Source organism: Myxocyprinus asiaticus, chromosome 45 (genome assembly GCF_019703515.2).
Source record: "Myxocyprinus asiaticus isolate MX2 ecotype Aquarium Trade chromosome 45, UBuf_Myxa_2, whole genome shotgun sequence".
NCBI classification, from domain to species: Eukaryota; Metazoa; Chordata; class Actinopteri; order Cypriniformes; family Catostomidae; genus Myxocyprinus; species Myxocyprinus asiaticus.
This window is the reverse complement of record NC_059388.1, coordinates 2642209-2666246: the sequence shown is the minus strand read 5'-3', so window position 1 is coordinate 2666246 and position 24038 is coordinate 2642209. Positions and strand designations below refer to the sequence as shown.

The 24038-nt window shown below is 37.6% G+C and overlaps 1 protein-coding gene across 2 annotated transcripts in view; it reads left to right on the top strand.

Moving 5' to 3' along the window:
- The window catches only part of tmem19 (transmembrane protein 19), a 98423-nt gene that overhangs the window by 56970 nt on the left and 17415 nt on the right, over window positions 1–24038 (top strand). For both annotated transcript variants that reach the window (XM_051688776.1, XM_051688775.1), the window contains exon 5: window positions 7838–8092. In XM_051688776.1, the coding sequence (XP_051544736.1) occupies window positions 7838–8092 (255 nt within the window). The remainder of the gene's footprint in view (window positions 1–7837; window positions 8093–24038) is intronic.

The window sequence follows — 24038 nt, the reverse complement described above, 5'->3', positions numbered from 1 at the left end:
ATTTGTTTTCTTCCCAGATGAAGCTGCTCATGAACTGTAGAATATGTTGTTAACTGAGGCACGAGGTGTCAAGCAATTGTGAAATGTCAAGCACACATTTTGCAGTGAACATTAAATACAAACATTAAAAGAAATTAGAATAAATCAATATAGCCTACAAATAGGTGAAAATCCCATAAATATATCAGACATTTTACACTCGAGGCTGATTTGTGCACACGTATTTTAACATAATTGTTTAGTTAAATTACATGTACAGAATTAGCGAAATAGTGGGGAAAGAATAATAATAGTCTAATAATAATAATAATAATGTTACGTTAACATTGTAAAATTTAGTACAGTTTAAAGGGAGGGGAAAAAAGATGTTTCGGTTTCTTTGTATCACATGAGCAGGAATATTCTGAATAGATGTACACTATATGGAGCATTTAAACCTTTATTGAGCATTTAAACTTTTTTCGAATAAAATCTTAACCAGATACTTACCTTAATTGGTGATGTGAAAATAAATGTGGTCAACTTTTAGAGGTGACTAGACGAGCTCCGCTGTGAAATCATCACTTCAGGTCAGGAATTTAACATTGCGCTCAGGTTGGTTTATAAATGAATACAAGGAAATCATTATGTATGAATCGTGTGATTACATTAATATAGACATTTTAAGGAGTGGAAAATGTAGCCTATATGATGTAGTGTGTTAGTTAATGTTACACTTGACAAGCTCCAGACGCGCACAATTAACAGAGACCGCAAACTGAGTCGAGACTGCACCCATCTGATCTGAAATCACACTGTGTGCATTTTCATTCCTAAGTTTCACACTTTAGTAGGCTACTTATATTGACTTCACGGACTCATCATTGTTGTCATTTTGGATATGTTTATTTACAATGTTGCTTTATCCTTGTGCTTCTTGGATAATCAGTCAAACGATTATTGTTTCTATTAGTCGGATAAATTTGTTATTCATTTTGAAGTCATTATTTGTGCCTTTCCGAATAAGGTATTCGGCTTCGGGCACATCCCTAGTACACATTCACTGCACCAAAGAGCCACAACATTGACAGTCACCAAAGGGACATACCAAGCAGAGAATAATCACAATGAGCACAGCAATTATGATGATCAACTTCATATTCATGTAACTTTTCAAAAAAGGGGAAAATTCAATTTGTGTGGGGAAAAGCCCAGCAACCATTCAGTAAACACAATTCCAAAATTCAGATATTTTTACTGCATGACTTGCACATTTGGGGATTGAACCCTTGACCCTTAGAACAACAATCCAGAATCTTAGACACTGGGCCACTCAGTTGACACAGCCCAGCCATGGCAAAGAGACTTCCCAAGGTAGAGTTAGCATACAACTTTAGGTTGTCTTTTGAACTATAGGTGGCACTGTCATCAAACTGCTCAGGTATCCTCAGGGCATGATGTCGATGATGCATACCGATTTTCTTTTAAATCCGACAATGCATTCAAAAGATATTTTGCATTTTAATAAAATTCAATGGCGTAGAGCAGGGGTTTTCAAAGTTCTGAACAGTAAAGCCCCCCTCTGACAAAATGTACAAGTCAAGCGAGATTTGCGCTTGACAACTGGTATATGGATGCGCTCTCGCATGATATGCATTTGTTCACGACATCTAATAATATATCGCTATAAAGCTACGGCCTATTAAGATTGACTACGGTCCATTAAGCTATTAATTTTCATTTATCTTGACAATAAATATTTATGTATCTTTTTACTTGGTGAATTTATCATCAATTTCCGGACAAACTCTGGCACCCCCCTGGGGAGGCACGCCTCCCAGTTTGAAATCCATGAGCATAGAGGCAGGATGGCTGATATGGGGACAGTTAGTATCGTTGAAGTCCCCATGACCCACAGAATCCATTGACACCAACCTCATGATTTTAGGACATATGGTTCTAAAGTTATGGGCAAAAATAGCAATTTTTCACATTTCATGACTCCTAGGCAGCGCACTTCAAACTGTCCATGTATCCTAAGACCATGGTCCTAATGAAGCATACCAAGTTTTGATAGGACAAAGTGCTGCCGAGATTTAGACTCAAATCCTGTTTCGAGCCTACCTCGTTAACTTCTCAAACCATAACTTTTAAACAATTGCAAAAATAAATGAAGTGAAGTCTTGTCTGTGCAGCATGGACTGGAGAATATTTTGAGCCAATGTTTGGGAAAATCACTCCAAATTTAAAGAATGTGAAAGGTTTAAACTGTAAACATCACAATCCAAGATGGATCCATTGGTATCATCAAGAGGAGAGTAATCAGTAATCAGAATTTTTTTTAACAAGCGGTTCAAAAGATATGTGCAAAAGATAAGTTAATTTTTGAACTGGTGGTGGCACTATAGAGTTTGGCCTAGAGACCCCAAAAATCTTGTCTGGTGGCTAATGATGCTCACCTCTATCAGTGTGCCAAATTTCATCATTTTCCTATGTACGGTTCTATGGGCTGCCATCAGGGTTGGGAGGGTTACTTTTAAAATGTATTCCACTACAGTTTAATGAATACATGCTTCAAAATTTAATTTGTATTGTATCCTGTTAGATTACTCATCGTCCGTAACGTAATCAAAATACTTTGCAATATTTGTTTTTTAGCACTGGCAGATTTTTTTCACTTGTTTTTGACTTGAAAAACGTGAAAAAAATCTGCCAGTACAGTGAAACAAAATACACTTATATAAAAAGGGTGTGCTGAGTGACTCCAGCCAGGTCTCCTAAGCAACCAAATTGGCCCTGTTGCTAGGGAAGGTAGAGTCACATGGGGTAACCTCCTCGTGATCACAATTAGGGGTTCTCGCTCTCAATGGGGTGTGTGGTAAATTGTGCATGCGCGGAGCCTCCCTTGCTGTGAGTCTCCGTGGTGTCATGCACAACGAGCCACGTGATAAGATGCGTGGATTGACGGTCTCAGAAGCAGCGGCAACTGAGACTTGTCCTCCACCACCCGGATTGAGGTGAGTAACCATGCCACCATGAGGACCTGCTAAGTAGTGGGAATTGGGCATTCCAAATTGGGAGAAAAAGGGGATAAAAAAAAACAAAAACAGAAATGAATAAGGGTGAAAGGATTTAGTTTGATTAACTGTACTGAATTCATAATTCTGTACTCTCACAAAACTTGAAACAATGCCTGAATCATAAAAAAATTAAGTTTGAATTTCTAATTATTATTTTTACTTTCAGGATATGCAAAATAGTTCCTTAAAAAGTACTGTTCATTAAAGGGTAAAATGTTTCATCATTGATGGTGTGGGACAAAAAAATGGCCCTTTCAGTCCATCATTAAAATCCCATTGCAAACATTTGTGGAGAGAATTGATTACCCCCCAATAATCAAAACAAGCAAGTACAACCCCCCCCCCCCCCATTATTTATACCATGATCAATTGAAATATGTAAATGTTTCACGCTGCACCCCCCCCTCCCCCCCACTTATAAAGTGCTCTCAGGCGCTGGATGTCTTGGGTCGTGTTTTTTTTTTTTTTTCCAGCTTCAATATGTCTCCATTATTTTTCAAACAAGTTTCATCATGCAACACATTTTTCACTGGACTGTAAAGTGACGTCAATGAAGGGGCTTCTCCGTGCTCGCCACAAATATTCAACTAATCGATAATGAAATTCGTTGTTGATGATTTTCATTATCGATGCTTATCGATTTGATTGATTAGTTGTTGCAGCCCTAAACACATCAACATCATCTTCTGATTGTTTGTGGATTCTGTTCATAGAATGAGGTAGACATATTATTTGTAGCTTTCTAAATGATGCTACAGGTTACACTGGTTAGTATTTCTCATTTAAGCATCCTTGATTTTTGTAAAAACAAAACAACTGACAAACCATATAGCCTTGTAATTGTGTATTTATTTGTATTGTATATATATTTTATATTTTTTTTTTATTGCTCACCTTATGTGCCAGAGAAACAAGCATGCAGCCATCTTGAAAATTTTGTCTCAGAACTTCCGGTTTAGCATTTACTGTAAAGATATCTATGGTGTTGATGTCAAAGTGTTATTAGCTAGCAAAGTGGATTTACAGGTTATAGAGTTGCCAAGTTATCATGAGTATTTTAACATGTTCAGGGGATGTCAAGACAACTGGAAGCAGAGCGGGGAGATTTTAAAACAAGAGTACTTCATTCATAAATACACCAAATCCTACCTTCACGCTCTGGACGTACTGATACTGATGTCTCTGTGCTCATGAAAGTGACAACACAAAGTCATTACAAATATCTCTGTACGACAACTCTGGCCATCTTCTCTTGACATTCACCCATTGTGTTGTTAATGTAAGCAGATTTTTTTGCATGTTAAACCTGCAGGGGATGGGGACTGCCACTGTATTCATATGCACATACACAAATATACATGTGAAAGTGTAGCTAGGTTTTATTTTATATTCCGTTTATAACTATTTTAATCAGATTTAAGCCTTTTAAAAATGTGGGGTTACAAATACATTTTGAAAAGAACAAATGTAATTTCCTTTAAAAATAATATGAGCTGTAACTGTTTAAACTTTCATGCCAACTACACATATTAACACAAATTATTAACTAGTTGAAACCTAAAAATAACATGTTTAACAATTAAATGCTTTTGTATCATGAAAAGGTTCAGTGTGTCATAGCTGTCTGAATGTGATCTGCCAGGTCTAATTTACCTCCGTGGTTCTCAGGAAAACGAACATTTACAGTGACAGTAAAACACCTTCTGAGCATCTTCACTTAGTAGAGGGTAGTAGACTCGCACCATCAACTCCTGGTGAAAAACACTTTCTGTGCTTCCACATGTAATTCATTTTGATAGATTTTTCTCAGTTGCTTCAATGCAAATTGGAAGTTAAGAGACAAAAAATTCAGCGGAGCACGCTAGTTGACCGTTACGCTCTCTCCTATGGTAGAGCAGTGCAGGTTGTTATTTCAGTAAATAAAAGATTGTCTGCACACACACAACAGCGCTTCCATGATAAAATGATGAAGAAAGGAGCTCTTAACGCTGTTTGATGTACAAAATCAGCCCAGATCGGACTTGATATAAATCAAGTATTTTTCCACCTTTGTAAGGTGCATTTTAATTACCACAGAAGCCCGTCAAATCTTAATTATCACCAAAATGCAGAATGAGATGTTTTTGTTTGCAACCGGGATTTTGTTTGCATGTGGATTTCAAAGCGCTGCTGGCGGTGCCGCCCTGACACGAATCATGAACGCGTGAGTTTAAGATATTGAATGTGCATTGCAATGAATATGCAACCTATGTGGGGACTAGTTCTTTCAATTAGTCAAACTCCCACTTAGTCTTTGGGAAATGTTTAATGTTACTTGAATTGGTGCTGTTTTAGTGCATTTCTTGTGGAAGGCTTGGTTTGGAAAATGTTAATAAAGCATTTGTTACATATTGTTTTATTTCCTGAGATGGAAATAAATGCATTTTGACAAGGAAAAAAAAAAAAAAAAATATATATATATATATATATATATATATATATATATATATATATATATATATATATATATATATATATATATATATATATATAGGGTCAAATTTCAGCACTTTCAAAATCTGTGATTAATCGTGATTAACTAAAAAGAATTATGTGATTAATCACAATTAAATATTTTTATTGACTAACAGCACTAAAATAAATGAATGTAGAAATTTTTCACTGCCATTTTCAAAAGATTTAGAATAAGGAGAAATAATACATTAAAAGTTTTGTTTTTATTGACTAATCATTTTGTCCACTATATGGCGCTGTCTCCAAACTACTCAGGTAACCTCAGGACATGATGTCGAAGACCCCTTCCAATAGACCTTTTTCACAGACTGTGATGACGTGTTATGCCTTATTTAGCAGCATATATTTAGCAAACTTTTTTATATGATCATTTTTTAAAATATTGAATGTAAGTTTATAACATTATGCTTTGTGTTATATTACCCTGAAATTAGTTTTAAAAAATTAATTACCATAGCTGCTGAGAGAGTGACACTAAATTTGGCATCTTCTCCCATCTGACTGCCTTAATCCACCACTCTCTTTTTGTTTTCTTCTGGAAAGTCATTCCAATGTAATAGTGGACTTTTTCTTTTGCTCTTGGAGCAAATGGGTAAGTGAAAATAATATTTGCTGTGGTCTCCCATTAACTCCCATTTACTGCTGTCGAAGGTTACCCTGAAATCGTTTATTTCCACGTTATATACCCTTATTACCCTTATTATATAAATTACCCTTCGTGTGAAAAAGGTCTATTTTCATAAAAATTGGACGAAGCGTTTAAAATATAAATAACTTTTTCATAAAATTCAAAATGGCGGTGAGGTTATATGGCTGATGCTGGAAAAAAGTAGTTTAAATCCTCATGACCCAAGTAATCCAAAGACACCAAACTCATAATTTTAGGACAAACTGTTCAAAAGTTAGTCCAAAAGAGCCAATTTGGACATTTCTGACCCATAGGTGGTGCTGTCACCAAATTTAGCATGTTCCCTCAGATTATGGTCCTGATGAAGCATACCAAATTTTGTTTCGATAGTATAAAACTTTACAGAGATATAGTCTCACTTGCTGTTTTACGTCAACCTCATTGCAATGCCGTACATTTTAAACAAAGGCAAAAATCTAATTTCCACCTTTATCACAGTAGCGCACACATTATTTTTTTAAGTTATAGCGCCCCCTAGCATCACAAATTGGTGAAATTTTGCATGTGACCTCAGAATGTTCTCTTGTCCATGTGTTTTAAGTTTTGTTAAGTTTAAATATTGCTCTTACAAGATACAGGCCAATTAGTCATAATAGGCCACTGAATGATAGAACATTTTATTCTAGCCTGTAAAGTTCTGGATTTATTAGCAAAAACGAGAATTAGCTTGTAGCGCCACCTTGTGGCAGATTCTCTCAAAATTTGATATGCAGCTTCGTGTGGACACCCTGCTTGTGTATAATCTGTTTCATTACCATTGGGAATTCATAATTCAAGTTGTTAAATGCTGAAATTGGATTGGCTGCTGGTGGCAATTTTTGTTAAATTAATTTAGATTTTAAGGATATGTTAGCACTTAAACCAAAGAAGATGTTGATGTTTTTTAGTTGTAGCGCACCCTATGGGCAGAATTGTACGAAAATGTGTGTGCAGCCTCAAAATGTCCTGTTGTCTATGTATACCAGGTTTCATTACATTTGGACTTTGCGTTGATTAGATATTTGTCAATGTATCAAATTGCATTCTACCGATGGAACTGTATCACTAATATCTTTGGAATAATTAGACATTTTGATAACTTTTTGTCAGGAGGGTCTGTAGATGATGTTTATCAAATTTTGTGTGAATCGGACAACACCAAGATGTTAACATTTCTTTGTTTTCATAATAATCAAGCCATTTAGGTGATGTGGACATTCTGAAATCAGGTCATGTGGAACTCATACTTTAGGGTAGAATACTGTAATTTCTTACAATTATAACTCACTTTCTTCTCACTAAACGATGGTGCTAACTGTGTCCCTTAGGCCTCATGGCGGTGATTTTGCGAATGAGTTTGACATGTGTAAATTTAAAGATTTACCACTGCATTAATCCCTGAAATAATATCAAAATCATTCTGGTTGAGGATCTACTCTGTTATCTTTAATAATCAGTTTCTTTATGGACAAAATGTATTATATATTTACCTGCGGAACCCTACATCTCGGTAATTTATTGGTTTTATGGAGATTATGGCATCTGTAACTGGTTTAGAGAATCATTGTGAATAACATGACTCTTGTTGTCTCTGCAGGTGGCCAAAGGAATTGGTTGCAGGTCTTCTGTAATGGTGGAGTTCCTGCAGAATTGGCCCTGCTCTATATGATTGAAGCTGGACCTGGGGAAATAGCTATAGATTTTGGGAAGCAGTATTCAGCCTCATGGATGTGTTTATCGCTGTTGGGAGCCCTGGCTTGCAGCACAGGGGACACCTGGGCTTCAGAGGTCGGTCCAGTGCTCAGTAAGAGCAAGCCCAGGCTCATTACCACCTGGAGAGATGTTCCAGCAGGTACAGATACAATGTTGCTTGTTTACTGAAGTTAAAGAAATATTCCGGTTAAATACAATTTAACCTTAAGATACAGGTGCTGCCAGTTACCATGTGAGGGCTAATCCCCTACCCATAATTTTGAACTCCCTTTCTATTGTAAATTAATAGAAAGTGTTAAAATTAGGTAAATTCTACTTTGCATTTTTTCTTAAGAATCTGAAATTTGTTTTTTTTAAAACAAAGAATCCCTGTCCCCAATATTGCTGTCATTACCATCACACTTAGCATTTTAGAGAACTAGAATATTGAATGAGCTTACTAGGAATGCGTCTAGTTGCTAATGATATAAATGAGGGGAGTGACAGTTTGAACATCTGAAATGTAATTAATTTCAAGATATTTATATAATGATCTGAAAGTAGCTTATTAGGTGTTATTATCAAACCGTTCAAGTAATTGAGAATTTTAATTTAGAAACAATGATTCATTTTTATAAATGACTGCTAGCTAACTTGCTGTGTTAGCAAGTCCATGGCTGATACAACTTTTTATCCAAAAACTGAAGAAATGTCATTACCATAACATACTATATGATATCAAAAAAGCACATCATAACACATTATGCTAAATTACACTTGATCAAGGCCTTGAACAAATCTTCTTTTTTTTTTTTTTTTTTTTTTCTGGAAATGTGAGAAATGTTTTTTGAAGTTTCATTTTTTTAAGATTTCAAATAGTCAAAAGTGCTCCTAAAAATCATTTAAAAATTACACATGAGCATGAGACTGGTGAGATAGAATCACTAACCATGTCTGTGCAAAATTATATAGTTAGATAACTGTCCGAACTCTCAGTAAAGCACTTTTTACATGGAATATTCATTGAACGCAGGGGTTTTCAATCCGGGTTCCAGGGACCCCCAGGGGTCGCAAGGAGATGCTAAATGGTCCGTGGAAAAGTTTAGAGAGAATAAAAAGTAAACATTTTCTGAATATGACAGATATTAAAGTAGGTACCTATTTAGGGGTCAAGCACAAAAAGTGTGTAGGCACTCTTTTTCTTCTTCTTTCACCACTGGCAGCCCATATAAGGAGTAAAGTTATCAAATTTGACACACTGATAGAGGACCACTTATACCACAGCACCACCAACCCTCTAGCACTACCAACATCTCAAAGTTGCACTGCTGTTTATGTTAATAACTTTTGAACCGTAATACCTAGAACCCAAATTCTTCTTTTTTCTAAGTCTAAGGCATATCGATCAACTAGATTTTCCGCCATTTAGAATTTTGTCGTAAAATGCTTCATTTTACAAACGCATTGACACATCGTTATGAATTTATGTGACATCGGCACCATGCCAATCTAGTGTTCAAAAAATATAATGAAATGTTTAAAAATGCTTATAACATTTAAATAATTTGGCCTATTATCATGAGACTTGTATCTTTACATTCCCTGGGTCATACCGAGAACAATGATACCAATTTTGCCATGGTAGGTCATATATCCTGTCCACAATTTGAAATTTAATTGAAAACTTTTTCAAACTCCTATTACAGTGTTCAAATTTGGGTCAGATAATATTCTAACCATGCTGGCAAAAAGTTATTAAAAGCTTTTTAATAGATGTACAAAGCATTCTCATGTACCACATCGTTAAATTTGATGGCCATAAAAGATCTAAGGCTGTATCTCATGCATGTAAGTTTCTCCTGTACCGACGGATCCCCCAGCCTGACTTTAATGCACGCTGTAATTAAAACAAATTTTACCGTACACTTCACAACTGATGCACAGAATATATATATATATATGTATATATTAGTCGTCGACCGGTAAATCGCCAAGGCCGATAAATCGGCCGATATTCTGACTTTTTTCATTATCGGCATCAGCCGATAAATTTTCCCGTTTGGCCGATTTGTTTCTTGAGGGCGCCGAAAATCGCCTGCTTGCATATGAATCGACTGAAACATGTAAACGACCAGTCACGGTTAGTTTTGTTGTTAGGTGCCATTATGTTACTACAATAATAGACCAGTGTGCGACACAGTCTCATTTAAACCACCCGCATATCAGAGCTGCACTAAGAGCTGCGGCAGATACATAATGTTAAAGTGCTCGCCTGTTTTATTCTCCCTCTCTCCTCAACAGTTACCTGTAAATTTTAATTGTCTTGTCTAATGATAAAAATGCAAATATCAATAAAACTAATTTCATATACTGTCTGCAAATATGCGCATATCCCGTTTAAACAGATGTAATAAACAAACCTCACAAAACTTGAGCAGATCCAGCATCCTGTGGAGTGCTCCTTCATTTACTTTTAAATCACGTATTCTATCAGTCTGTCCTCAGCAGTTCCCTAGCTGTCATTTTTAACTTACTTTTCAAATGATAAAAGGTAAATATCAAAGAAAAATCTATTATATACCATTTGCAAAAATGCAGATATCTCATTTAAACAGATGTTATTCACGAACCTCACGAAAATCCAGCGTTTTCATCCTGTCGAGCACACATCTAATATATTCCTCTGAAGCGCGTTTTCTATCAGCCAGAATCAAAAATTCAGGATCAGGATCAAAAGTTCCTCTGATTCACAAATCACGATGGTCATTCCGTGACAATCCAATCAGGCGATCCAGGCCATTTAAACTGTCAGGAGATTGCAGCTCGCACTGGATCTGCACGAGCTCGTGAGTGCAGCTTCAAAGTAAAAGTGCTTCACGTGTGCTATAAGTAAATGTCATTTTCACTATGCACTGTATGTACAATTGGTTTGATTCTGTATTTTTTGAGAAAATGCAATTGCTAATGTGGACAAGCCATCCATGGTTGCTGGACTACTGTGTGTACTGTTATTTCCTTCTTCCTAATATATTATCAATTTCTTCATGTGCAAATAAATTACTAAAATTTTATGATTAAATATATATATAAACAATATATATATTTTAGATAATTTTTTTTACAAATGTAAGTTTTGTGTGAAATTGAGTAAATATAGTGTTAAATAAGAGTTTATTATTTGTTTGATTTTTTTTGTTGCAATTTTATGTTTATGTTTTATACTATATTAATTTGTGTGATATATCGGCATTGTATTGGCCTGTCGGCCACCCTGCTCTCTGGATATCGGCATCGGCAATGGCCGTTACAAAAAACCATATCGGTCGACCACTAATAAAATATATATATATATATATATATATATATATATATACACACACACACACACACACAGTTGAAGTCAGAAGTTTACATACACTTAGGTTAAAGTCATAAAAATATTAGCAAACTATAGTTTTGGCAAGTCGTTTAGGACATCTACTTTGTGACGTTTTGCCATGCGAGAAGCAGACGTGTGAGCGGCTAGCTATGCGCACTTTGCTGATTTTTTTTTTTTTTTTTTTTAATTAATTTCAAGTTATAACCGGTGAGATTCGATACACCCAGTTACATATTTGCTCTTTGAGGTAAACATGGCAAAGAAGTCAAAATCCTCAGACTCTGGAGACATTAATAGACACTTACGTGTTCAAGCTGAGGCCTCTGGCGGCCCTGTGAGCCGGGGACTCGATTTGGAGAGCACATCGGGAGATGAAATCCAGCGTCAACTGTCCAACATCTTGGTGATGCTGACGAAGGTTGTTGCTGACTTGGAGGATCTCGCTGTAATACGTCGATCGATTACGGCGATGGAAACAAAATTCTCTGAGTTGGTCACAAGAGTGACAGATGTTGAAAAACGAATCGATTATCTGGAATCATCAGAAAGGGAATTATCCGCTAATCCGCCTGCATCCAAAACAGATTTGGAATTTATTTTTGAAAAACTGGAAGATCTTGAAAATAGGAATCGAAGGAACAATATTCGAATTGTTGGAATTCCTGAGCGTGAAGAGGGCAGAGATATGGTGAAATTCCTGGATGAGCTCTTCCCGAATCTGCTCGACATAACAGGCCATAAGCTGGAAATCGAGCGAGCTCACAGAGTCCCGGCTGGCAGATTTGCTGAGGGAGATAGGCCCCGATCACTTCTGGCCAAATTTCTGAGATCATCCGATGAAGATCTCGTGTTGCGCCAGGCGAGGAGCAAAGGAAAGCTTTCTTGGAAGAATCACAATATTTTCTTGTTTATGGATTTTGCGAATTCGACGAGAGAAACACGATCAGTTCAAGGAATGTAAGAAACTCTTAAATCAACGGAAGATCGCTTTTGCACTGATGTTTCCGGCCAAACTGAGAATAGACACCAAGGATGGCAGCAAAGTATTTTTATGCCCCAAAAAGGCACTGGCCTTCATACAAACTATGGGTGAGTAAACCATTGGGCGTTTCTTATGTGAGTGGACTGACTCGCTGTTCAGTGTCTCGACTGTCTGAGGAAGTTGAGTGCCAATTTTTTGTTTCTTTCTGCGTTGTTTCGCCTAGCGGCTGGAGTTTGTTTTATGGCATGACTCCTTCAAGAAACTTTTGCATTGATGGAAGATCGCTTTTACACTGAAGTTCCCGGCCAGATTGAGAATGGACACTATACAAAATGTCTACACGCTCACATAAAGGACGTCTTTTATAAAGTTGACGGACTGAGTAAGTCATGGTGTATTTTTATTTTATTTTATTTTTATTTTTTTTACACGGCCTTCGAGTGAATTTGATTCTTTATCATCCGAGGAACCGGGATGCCTGTTTTGTTTCTTTAGGTGCTGGCTCTGCCTAGCGGCTGTAGTTTGTTTTGTTGAATAATACTGCCTCGTGTCAGCTGTGGATGAATCTGATCGTTCTTTGTGCTTACGCCTCCTGTTGGCTGGAGTTTGTTTTGTGGAGTATTTTTAAGGGACATTAGAATGATTACGTCATCTGCTGCACTCATAATAGTCGGCTAACTGAACAGTTGTCTGTCTGTCCGAGGAAACTGAACGGCTTTATATCAGCTGGAGTTTGTTTTATGGAGGAACACACCTTTAAGACAGTTCTGTGAATGAATCTACATGTTCTTTGTGTTTATTCTGCCTGTTGGCTGGGGTCTGTTTTACAAAGTATTTTCTGTTATGAAATTTTGCCTCACAAAATTTGTGCAGAAGCACTGGACTTGAGCAATCTGATGGCAAAGTTGTTGCGGGGGTTCTCGCATGCGTACATGGACCTTTTGAGTTTAGAGGGATTGACGCCGGTTGGCGCTGTCGTGCATGGGGTTAATGCATACGTTTTTCTTTTATCTGTTTGTTTTGTTCAGGGGGGAAGTTCGGGGTTTGATTGTTGCATTAATGGGGAATGTGGTCTGTATAATCTTGCTTTTGACACACAATTTATTTTTTTCATTATATCAATATGTCAAATGTAAATATGAATGGATTGTCTCTCTCCAAATGGAATGTGAATGGGTTGGGGAACCCCATAAAAAGAAGGAAGGTTATTTATTTTCTTAAGCTTAAGAAATATGATATAGTCTTTCTTCAAGAAACACATCTTTCCCCACAGGAAGCTGAAAAATTTGGGAAGATATGGGGTGGACATGTTTTTTTTAGTGCTGGCTCAAGTAAGAGTAGGGGGGTCATTATACTGATAAATAAACATCTACAATTAAAATTTCTCAAACAGATTAAAGATAAAATAGGAAGAGTCATTATTGTTTTAGTAGACATTCAGGGGCAAAGATTGATTTTGACTAATATTTATGGGGATGTTGCAAGCCGCTGGCACCCCTCATGATATAATATTGGGAGGAGACTTTAATCTATTGATGGACTCAGTCCTTGATCATAGTGTGCAAAAGTGTGCAAGCCCCCTAGAGCAACACTGATGCTTCACAGGATGTGCATCTGGGAGGGACTATAAATTTTTTTTCATCAGTTCATAAGATTTATTCTAGAATTGATTTTTTTTTTTTTTTATATCTAAATCCCTCATTTCTTCTGTTGTTGATTGCTCAATTGGAAACATCTTAGTCTCAGTTCACACCTATGTGAGTTTAGAGAAAAAGAAATCATATAGTTGGCGCTTTAATGTATCCCTTTTGCAAAATCCTGATTTCCAACAAATGTTAAAGACTGAAATCAATATTTATATGGAGACCAACTGGTCTCCAGTATCCTCTGTGGGCGTGGCTTGGGAGGCAATTAAGGTGGTTCTTAGGGGTTGGATCATACAGTATGCCTCATTCATCAAAAAAATCCAAAGCTCGAGAACTCGTGGCGTTAGAAGGGAATATTAAAAATGCTGAGGCAGAGCTGTAGCGCCAAATGTCATCTGATGGCCTCAGAGAATTGACCCGATTGAAATACAAATATAATACTATTTTGTCGCTGAAAGTGAAGTTTTGGTTATTCAGGGCAAGACAGTCATACTTTGAGTCAGGGGACAAAGCAGGGAAGCTTTTGGCTAGATATATAAAGCAGAGAGAGTCTTTTTCTACTATTCCCTCAGTGAAATCTGCTGGTGGTGAAATTTTTACCTCGGCCATTGATATTAATAATGCTTTTAAAGAATTCTATATTAATCTTTATAGCTCCACGTCTTCGTCTACTGATGAAGATATTAGACAATTTTTGGAACCATTAGAACTTCCTAAATTGACGACTGAGCAAAAAAATTCTCTTGATTCTGAGATAACCTTGGAGGAGCTTGACGAGGTAATTAAGGCCTTACCTACAGGCTAGGCTCCCGGGCCAGACGGCTTTGCCGCTGTATTTTTTAGATCTTATGCTACAGAATTGGCTCCACTTTTGTTAGAAGTTTATACAGAATCATTAAAGAATGGAAAACTTCCCCCAACCATGACACAAGCCCAGATCAGTCTGATTCTTAAAAAGGACAAAGATCCAAGCGAGTGTAAAAGTTACTGTCCAATTTCCCTGATCCAGCTAGATGTAAAAATTTTGGCAAAAATTCTGGCTAACCAATTAAGTTATGACATATCTTATACATATAGATCAGGTGGGGTTTATTCTGGGCCATAGCTCTTCTGATAACATTAGGCATCTCATTAATATCATGTGGTCAGTGGCGAATGATCAGACTCCGGTTGCTGCCATCTCACTTGACGGCGAAAAAGCATTTGATATGGTAGAATGGGATTATCTTTTTAAGATTTTGGAAATGTATGGGTTCGGAAATGCTTTTATTGGATGGATTAAGTTACTTTATAGACACCCTTTAGCAGCGGTACAAACAAATGGATTAATTTCAGATTATTTTACTCTGAATAGGGGCACTCGGCAGGGTTGCCCTCTTTCCCCATTTTTGTTATGTCTTGCCCTGGAAACATTAGCAGCCACGATAAGAAGGGAAGATGATTTTCCAGGGGTGATGGCGGGAGGTATGGCGCATAAGATTTTACTTTACGCAGATGATATTTTATTATTCGTCTCCGACCCCACAGATCTGTGTCTTGCCTCCACAGAATTATCAGTTCCTTTTCTAAATTTTCGGGATACAGAGTCAATTGGTCTAAATCCGAAGCTTTGGCTCTGATAGCGTACTGCCCAGTAACGGCTTTCCAGCCAGGCGTCTTCCAGTGGCCCAAACAGGGCATTAAGTATTTGGGCATTTTATTTCCAGCAAATTTGTCTGATTTAATTAGTTAATTTTGACCCCTGAATAAAAAGGTTTTCGGGCGATGTGGGCAGGTTCTTCTGGCTCTTTATTGAACAGGAGTTCCTTGCCCCTATCTTGCCATTGCAAAGTCTTTCCACCAAGCTGTCCAGAGAAGTAAGGACATCTACTTTGTTCATGACATGAGTAATTTTTCCAACAATTATTTACAGACTGATTGTTTCACTTTTAATTGACTATATCACAATTCCAGTGGGCCAGAAGTTTACATACACCAAGTTAACTGTGCCTATAAGCAGCTTGGAAAATTCCAGAAAATGATGTCAAGCCTTTAGACAATTAGCTTCTGATAGGAGGTGTACTGAATTGGAGGTGTACTTGTGGATGTATTTTAAGGCCTACCTTCAAACTCAGTGCCTCTTTGCTTGACATTATGGGAAAATCAAAATAAATCAGCCAAGACCTCCACAAGTCTGGTTCATCCATGGGAGCAATTTCCAAACACCTGAAGGTACCACGTTCATGTGTACAAACAATAGTATGCTAGTAGAAACACCATGGGACCAAGCATCCATCATACCATTCAGGCAGGAGACGCATTCTGTCTCCTAGAGATGAATGTAGTTTGGTGTGAAAAAAGTGCAAATCACTCCCAGAACAACAGCAAAGGACCTTGTAAAGATGCTGGAGGATACAGGTGGACAAGTATCTATATTCACAGTAAAACAAGTCCTATATAGACATAACCTGAAAGGCTGCTCAGCAAGGAAGAAGCCAAAAAATAAAGACTACAGTTTGCAAGTGCACATGGGGACAAAGATCTTACTTTCTGGAGAAATGTCCTCTGTTCTAATGAAACAAAAATTGAACTGTTTGGCCATAATGACCATTGTTATGTTTGGAGGAAAAAGGGTGAGGCTTGCAAGCCGAAGAACACCATCCTAACCGTGAAGCATGGATGGTGGCAGCATCATGTTGTGGGGGTGCTTTGCTGCAGGAGGGATTGGTGCATTTCACAAAATAGATGGCATCATGAGCAAGGAAAATTATGTGGATATATTGAAGCAAAATCTCAAGACATCAGCCAGGAAGTTAAAGCTTGGTCGCAAATGTGTCTTCCAAATGGGCAATGACCCCAAGCATACCTCCAAAGCTGTGGCAAAATGGCTTAAGGACAACAAAGTCAAGGTATTGGAGTGGCCATCACAAAGCCCTTACCTCAATCCGATAGAAAATTTGTGAGCAGAACTGAAAAATCGTGTGCGAGCAAGGAGGCCTAAAAACTAGTTACACCAGTTCTATCTGGAGGAATGGGCCAAACTTCCAGCATTTTATTGTGAGAAGCTTGTGGAAGGCTACCCAAAATGTGTGACCCAAGTTAATCAATTTAAAGGCAATGATACCAAATATTAACAAAGTGTATGTACACTTCTGACCCACTGGGAATGTGATGAAAGATATAAAATCTGAAATAAATAGTTCTCTCCACTATTATTCTGACATTTCACATTCTTAAAATATAGTGATCCTAACTTAAGACAGGGAATGTTTTCTAAGATTAAATGTCAGGAATTGTGAAAAACTTAGTTTAAATGCATTTGGCTAAGATGTATGTAAACTTCTGACTTCAGCTATATACACACATACAGTGTGTGTGTGTGTGTGTGTGTGTATATATATATATATATATATATATACTCCACCGTAACACCGATCAGCCACAACATTAAAACCACCTGCCTAATATAACTGCTGATCTCCTGGGATTTTCACACACAACAGTCTCTAGAATTTACTCAGAATGGTGGCAAAAACAAAATACATCCAGTGAGGGGCAGTTCTGCGGATGGAAATGCCTTGTTGATGAGAGAGGTCAACAGAGAATGGCCAGACTGTTTCGAACTGACAAAGTCTATGGTAACTCAGATAACCGCTCTGTACAATTTTTGTGAGAAGAATAACATCTCAGAATGCTATTCTGAGATGCGGGTTGGCGCTGTTTTGGCAGCACAAGTGGGACCTACACAATATTCGGCAGGTGGTTTTTATGTTGTGGCTGATCGGTGTGTGTGTGTGTGTATATATATATATATATATATATAATATGAAGTGGTTAAGTGAAAAACATTGATTATATCGTTACAGTGGCACCTGTCAAAGGGTGGGATTTATTAGGCAGCATGTGAACAATCAGTTCTTGAATTTCATGTGTTGGAAGCATGAAAAATGGGCTAGCATAAGGATCTGAGTGACTTTGACAAGGGCCAAATTGCGATGGCTAGATGACTGGGTCAGAGCATCTCCAAAACTGCACATCTTGTGGGGTGTTCCTGGTATGCAGTGGTTAGTACCTACCAAAAGTGGTCCAAGGAAGGACAACCGGTGAACCGGTGACAGGGTCATTGATGCGTGGGGAACGAAGGCTAGCCCATCTAGTCTGATCCCACTAAAGAGATACTGTAGCATAAATTGCTGAAAAATGTAATGCTGGCCATGATAGAAAGGTGTCAGAACACGCAGCGCATCAAAGCTTGCTGCGTTTGGAGCTTCATAGCCGCACACTGGTCAGAGTGCCCATGCTGACCCCTGTCCACTGCCAAAAGCGCTTACAATGGGCACGTGAGTGTCAGAACTGGACCATGGGGCAATGGAAGAAGGTGGCCTGGTCTTATGAATCATGTTTTCTTTTAGATCATATGGACGGCCGGGTGCGTGTGCATCATTTACCTGGGGAATAAGGCAGGCCGGTGGAGGCAGCAGGATGCACTATGGGAAGAAGGCAGGCCGGCGGAGGCAGTGTGATGCTCTGGGCAATGTTCTGCTGGGAAACCTTGGGTCTTGGCAGTCTTGTGGATGTTACGTGGATGACACGTACCACCTACCTAAACATCGTTGCAGACCAGGTACACCCCTTCATGGCAACGGTATTCCCTGATGGCAGTGGCCTCTTTCAGCTGTAAAATGGGGCCCTGCCACACTGCAAATATTGTCCAGGAATGGCTTTATGAACATGACAAAGAGTTCAAGGTGTTGACTTTGCCTCCAAATTCCCCAGATCTCAAACCGATTGAGCATCTATGGGATGTGCTGGACCAACAAGTCCAATCCATGGAGGCTCCACCTTGCAACTTACAGGACTTAAAGGATCTGCTGCTAATGTCTTGGTGCCAGATACCACAGGACCCCTTCAGAGGTCTTGTGGAGTCCATGCTTCGACGGGTCTGAGCTGTTTTGGCGGCACGAGGAGGACCTACACGATATTAGGCAGGTGGTTTTAATGTTGTGGCTGATCGGTGTGTATACAGTTCTGGAAAAATTAAGAGACCACTGCAAAATTATCAGTTTCTCTGGATTTAATATTTATATGTATGTGTTTGAGTAAAATGAACATATTTGTTTGATTCTTTAAAGTACTGACAATATTTTCCCAAATTCCAAAGAAAAATATTGTCATTTAGAGCATCTATTTTCAGAAAAAGACAGCTGGTCAAAATAACAAAAAAGATGCAGTGTTTTCAGACCTCGAGTTATGCAGAAAACAGGTTCATATTAATTTTTAAACAACACAATACAAATTTTTTAACTTAGGAAGAGTTCAGAAATCAATATTTGGTGGAATATCCCTAATTTTCAATCACAGCTTTCATGCGCCTTGGCATGCTCTCTACCAGTCTTTCACATTGCTGTTGGGTGACTTAATGCCACTCCTGGTGCAAAAATTCAAGCAGCTTGGCTTTGTTTGATGGCTTGTGGCCATCAGTCTTCCTCTTGGTCACATTCCAGAGGTTTTCAACGGGGTTCAGGTCTGGAGATTGGGCTGGCTATGACAGGGTCTTGATCTGGTGCTACTCCATCCTCACCTTGATTGACCTGGCTTCCACTTTCCCAGCACTGGAAGTGGTTAGAATGAGTTACGGACGGGATGGGAGAAGGCTCAAATGGACTATGCAGTCTGTATATTCTTTGTTTGATCAAAACAGTCACGTCTGACGGTAATGGCTTTAAACTTTTATTTACTGAATGTTTGTAACATAAAAAAATAAAGATATTGTGATGTTAAAATAAAAGACTATTTGAGCAGCTGGTTCATTATGACAACAGCTTCAGTCCCTCTTTGCTGGTAAATTGCAGCAGGAATGCAGATCGCACTGGTTTGATTGTACACCTCTGAGCCCAGCCTAGTGTAATCACACTGGTTTGATCGCACGTGCAAAAGGGTTAATGTATTGAAGTGAAACTTTGCGTGTGCCATTGTATCCCTACCCTGACAATACCGTATTAATTTTGTAATAGCGCCACCTATTGGTCAAAAGTTATAAACATTAGTATTATGTTACAAGTACTTCATTTTGGTTTTTAAACTGTTTCCTAAATAAAGCTCAATGTATGCTACGTGTAATATATTTGCAACAAATCGTATGATGTTGTGCTTGGCCCCATAATTGCTGCATGCAGCTATATTTAGTTGCCAAGCACCGAGGCGCGTAAGCACCTATTATACTATATTTGTACTGTCTTGGTCTCTTTAGAGTTCGTGTGGCTTACCGGGTCGAAAGATATCCAGTGTTCCAAGGTCAGCCATATTTTGTGTCAGCCATTTTGAAAACTTCATTACGAAACTTGGTATGTGTCATTGACACCATTCCCTGAAGCTACCTGAGAAGTTTAGTGACATATCCATCTACTGGTCAAAATATATAACAAAATGCACAAAGTAGTTTGGCTTATTATCATTAGCTTGATGTCTGTAGATTCCTTAGAGTTCAATTATATCTTTTTTTCTATTATTCTTCTGCCATTGAAGTCTATGGCAGCCCATAAATCCATAAGAAAGAAAGTTAGGTGGAAATTTAACGCATACAGAAGAGTCGGCACATCAACCATGGTGAATTTGGAGTCTCCATCTCAAACTCTCTATAGCCATCAGTAGTGTTGTCATGATACCATAAATGCAGTAGTCGGTACCAATACCAGTAACATTTTTCAATTCTCGATACCTATTTCAGTACCACAGAAACAATAGGTAATACGATATTGAACGCACTGCTTTAGCCTATTAAAATGTTAAATTTCAATGTAAATAATTAATTAAAACAATTGCATGTTTCTCAATTAAATAAACATTGCTTCTAATTTAAGTAGGACCCTATGAAATCAGTTTTATTTTTTCTAAATTCTATTTAAAATTCCACGTTTTTCTTTTATTATTATTATTATTATTATTATTATTATTATTCTATGATTTACAGTTTAATACATTTTTTCATCAAAATTTTGTCTAATCAAATTAAACCAAACTTTAATCAAAAGAAATGGAATCATTGCTACTGAGTTAGTATTATTGTTGACCTCTCACCAATAAGGCATTTCCATCCGCAGAATAGCCCCTCACTGGATGTTTTTTTGTTTTTGGCACCATTCTGAGTAAATTCTAGAGACTGTTGTGTTTGAAAATCCCAGGAGATCAGCAGTTAAAGAAATACTCAAACCAGCCCATCTGGCACCAACATTTCAAAGTCAAGCTTTTATTTTAAATCAAATTTGTATTTTGATATGAAGGCATTTCTGGGTCTGTGATTTTGATGGAAGTTTCAGAACTTCCAGAAAAGACGTTGGTTATACAGTTGGTAGTCAACCAGAGTAGGCTTTCTACCGCCGCGATCGCCACGTGAATGAGTTATTGGTAGCTCTAAACCGCTAAGGGGCACTATAACCATAGAATTTCAACAGGCCAAAGCTGAATGCCTCAAAGCTCTTTCTCCCAACATAACAATCATTCAGTTTGAGGCGCTAAGGACAAGTTAAGCTTGTTTTGCCAACCGCCATAAAAGAGTTGAAAAAGAGGGAGAAGAACAACAAATGTAAAAACACCACAACATTGAATTGCTGGGGGATGTTGCAATGGAAATGCATGATAAACACTTTCCTGCGTTCAGCTTTCATGAGGACGCCCATGCATCAGAGAGTAATTGTGTTTGCATTTATTCATTCACATTTTATTAGAGAGAATTAGCATTTGTGAGTATTTTTATACATATACACAGATGTTATGAGCGAGCATCATTAGGCAGCATATTCAAACAACTGCATCTTCCAAAAACTGTCAAGACTTTTAATGTGCCAATAGGCTAGCTCATATTTTCTATTTTTAAACAGGATTATCAAATGTGAATTAATGAGTTTATATGAATATGTGGCAGACAAGCCTCTTGTTTATCGGAAAGGAGGAAGCGGGAACCGGGTTATCGACCAAAAAGACTTTTAATAAACAAAATACAACAGCTTTGTGCATCTCGCTCTCTCTCTCTGGTGTCTCTGGCTCCTCCTTATCTCTCTCTCCCGCTGATTGGGGCAACTCAGTGCCAGGCGTGCATCCTCACGGCCCGGCCACGCCCTCCTCGTCACAGTATACCATTGTTTCATTTTATGTTATATTCTCCTGACAATAAAAACGAAAGGAAAAAATGAAAAGAATGATTCTTTATGGGAGCAGAATAATCATCAAATAAAATATTGTAAAATATTTTAATAAGAATCACAATTTTCCATTACATGAATTAGACTGGAAATATTGTGACCACATTATATATAATAATGTATAATAAATGTCCCAATAAATTCATTTGAGTTTTATGCTAGGCTACATGTAATAGCCAGAAATGCTATGCAATTCAAAACTGTAGGTTATGTGCTTTGTTATTCATTATCTTCATTATTGATTATGTTTCAGAGTGACACTTTGCACTCAGATGTAAACCCAATAGTCTATTGGCAACATAGAAAGCTACGACAACCTGCGTTGTAAGTGTTGCTTCAGTGGTGTGGGGTGTAACACCAGTAATCCTCTGCCTTTTTAACCTGAGTTCGATTCCTAAGGACTTTATTGAAACCTTTTAACACTTTTTAAGCACATCGAGAAACACAGAGCTTCAGCGAATCACACCTTAACTCTACTGGGGAAGGAGGTGTTTATATCTTTTGTTTAAGCTGAAAAAGGTGCAGGGGCAGGGACTCACATGTTGTCAGGCAGGATCAAACATGATCGATTAGACTAGTAACATACTTTGAAAAAAATAAATAAATAAATAAAGCACACAATTTTGTATAATTGAGTTGAAAATATATTGAAGAACAGCTGCAGTTACCGAAATATTTTATTAAAAAAAGAAGCGAAGTTGACTTCGAGAATCAGTTTTTTTTTTTATGGTTAATTTATATGAACTGTCCAAACGAATCACCAGAAAACATCAAATTTAAAATAGACTACTGTCCCTCATGTCCGCGTTTGTGCTCAAATGCGCTAGGGAATCCCAGTCAATGGGCAACAATGGGTAATTTTGGCTACTTGTTTTTTTTATTTTATGATGTTGGCTTACATTAATGTCACAATTTAGACCTAGGCTTAATGAGCATGTCCACACTAATAACAAACTCAGTAGGGCTTTATTAATTCTGACAGTTTGTTGTTCATTCAATTACTGATTGATTTTAAAATGTTGCATAATATTTAGGAGCAGTGTTTTGATGAGAAAAAGACATTCAGATGTCATACAATATCATAATCTGACAAGACCATCATATTGTGAATGTGAGGCACAAGTTAACATGGACACATTGCTGAATAATGTGCACAATTTCACACAAATAAAGAAACCTAATTTGAATACAAATATGCTCACGACTGTTATCACCGCCTACTAGCTCAAACTGATAATGCTCTGTAATGTTGCACTGATCATATTGTGGATGAATAAGATCGAATCTCCCGCCTCAGTGAGTTTTTTTTTTCTTGCGTCCTTCTGCCGTTCTAGTTAATTATACCATCTGTACAGAAATGCCAACATCATGTAGTAAGTTTATTCCGAATGCAGGCCCAGTTAAACCGTAACATCATAATACCAGAGAATGACGTAGAGGGAAACCCTGCTATCACAGGGCAATATGGCAGCAGGCATGATGAAAAGAAAACGGCCACCACACCAGCATCTGTAGAACATTTGGAGATAAAGTGGAGCAAGGAGAACAAAATCTTCCAAAGTCATGTCATGTACATTATTTACATGTCGCGGGGCTATTTGTCTCGGTTTGCTCGGCTGCAGCGTGCACAATACAATGTGACAAAAAGCAATAATGTTTCACACTGTTGTGAACTACACTCACGCTATTGTACTGTATAATGTCATTAAGTTGAATCATAAACGCTGTCGCACTATGCGACTGTACCACCTATGATTTTACCTTTAAAACAGTCTTGATCACAAATATAAGATTAAATATCACGTATAAATTATATACAGTATAATAAGAACAAATGACCAATCTTACAAGACACAGTGTCAAAATGGAGGAAAATGGCTTTTTGTGAATCTGCTAGATGTATTTTACTTTCTACATGTATT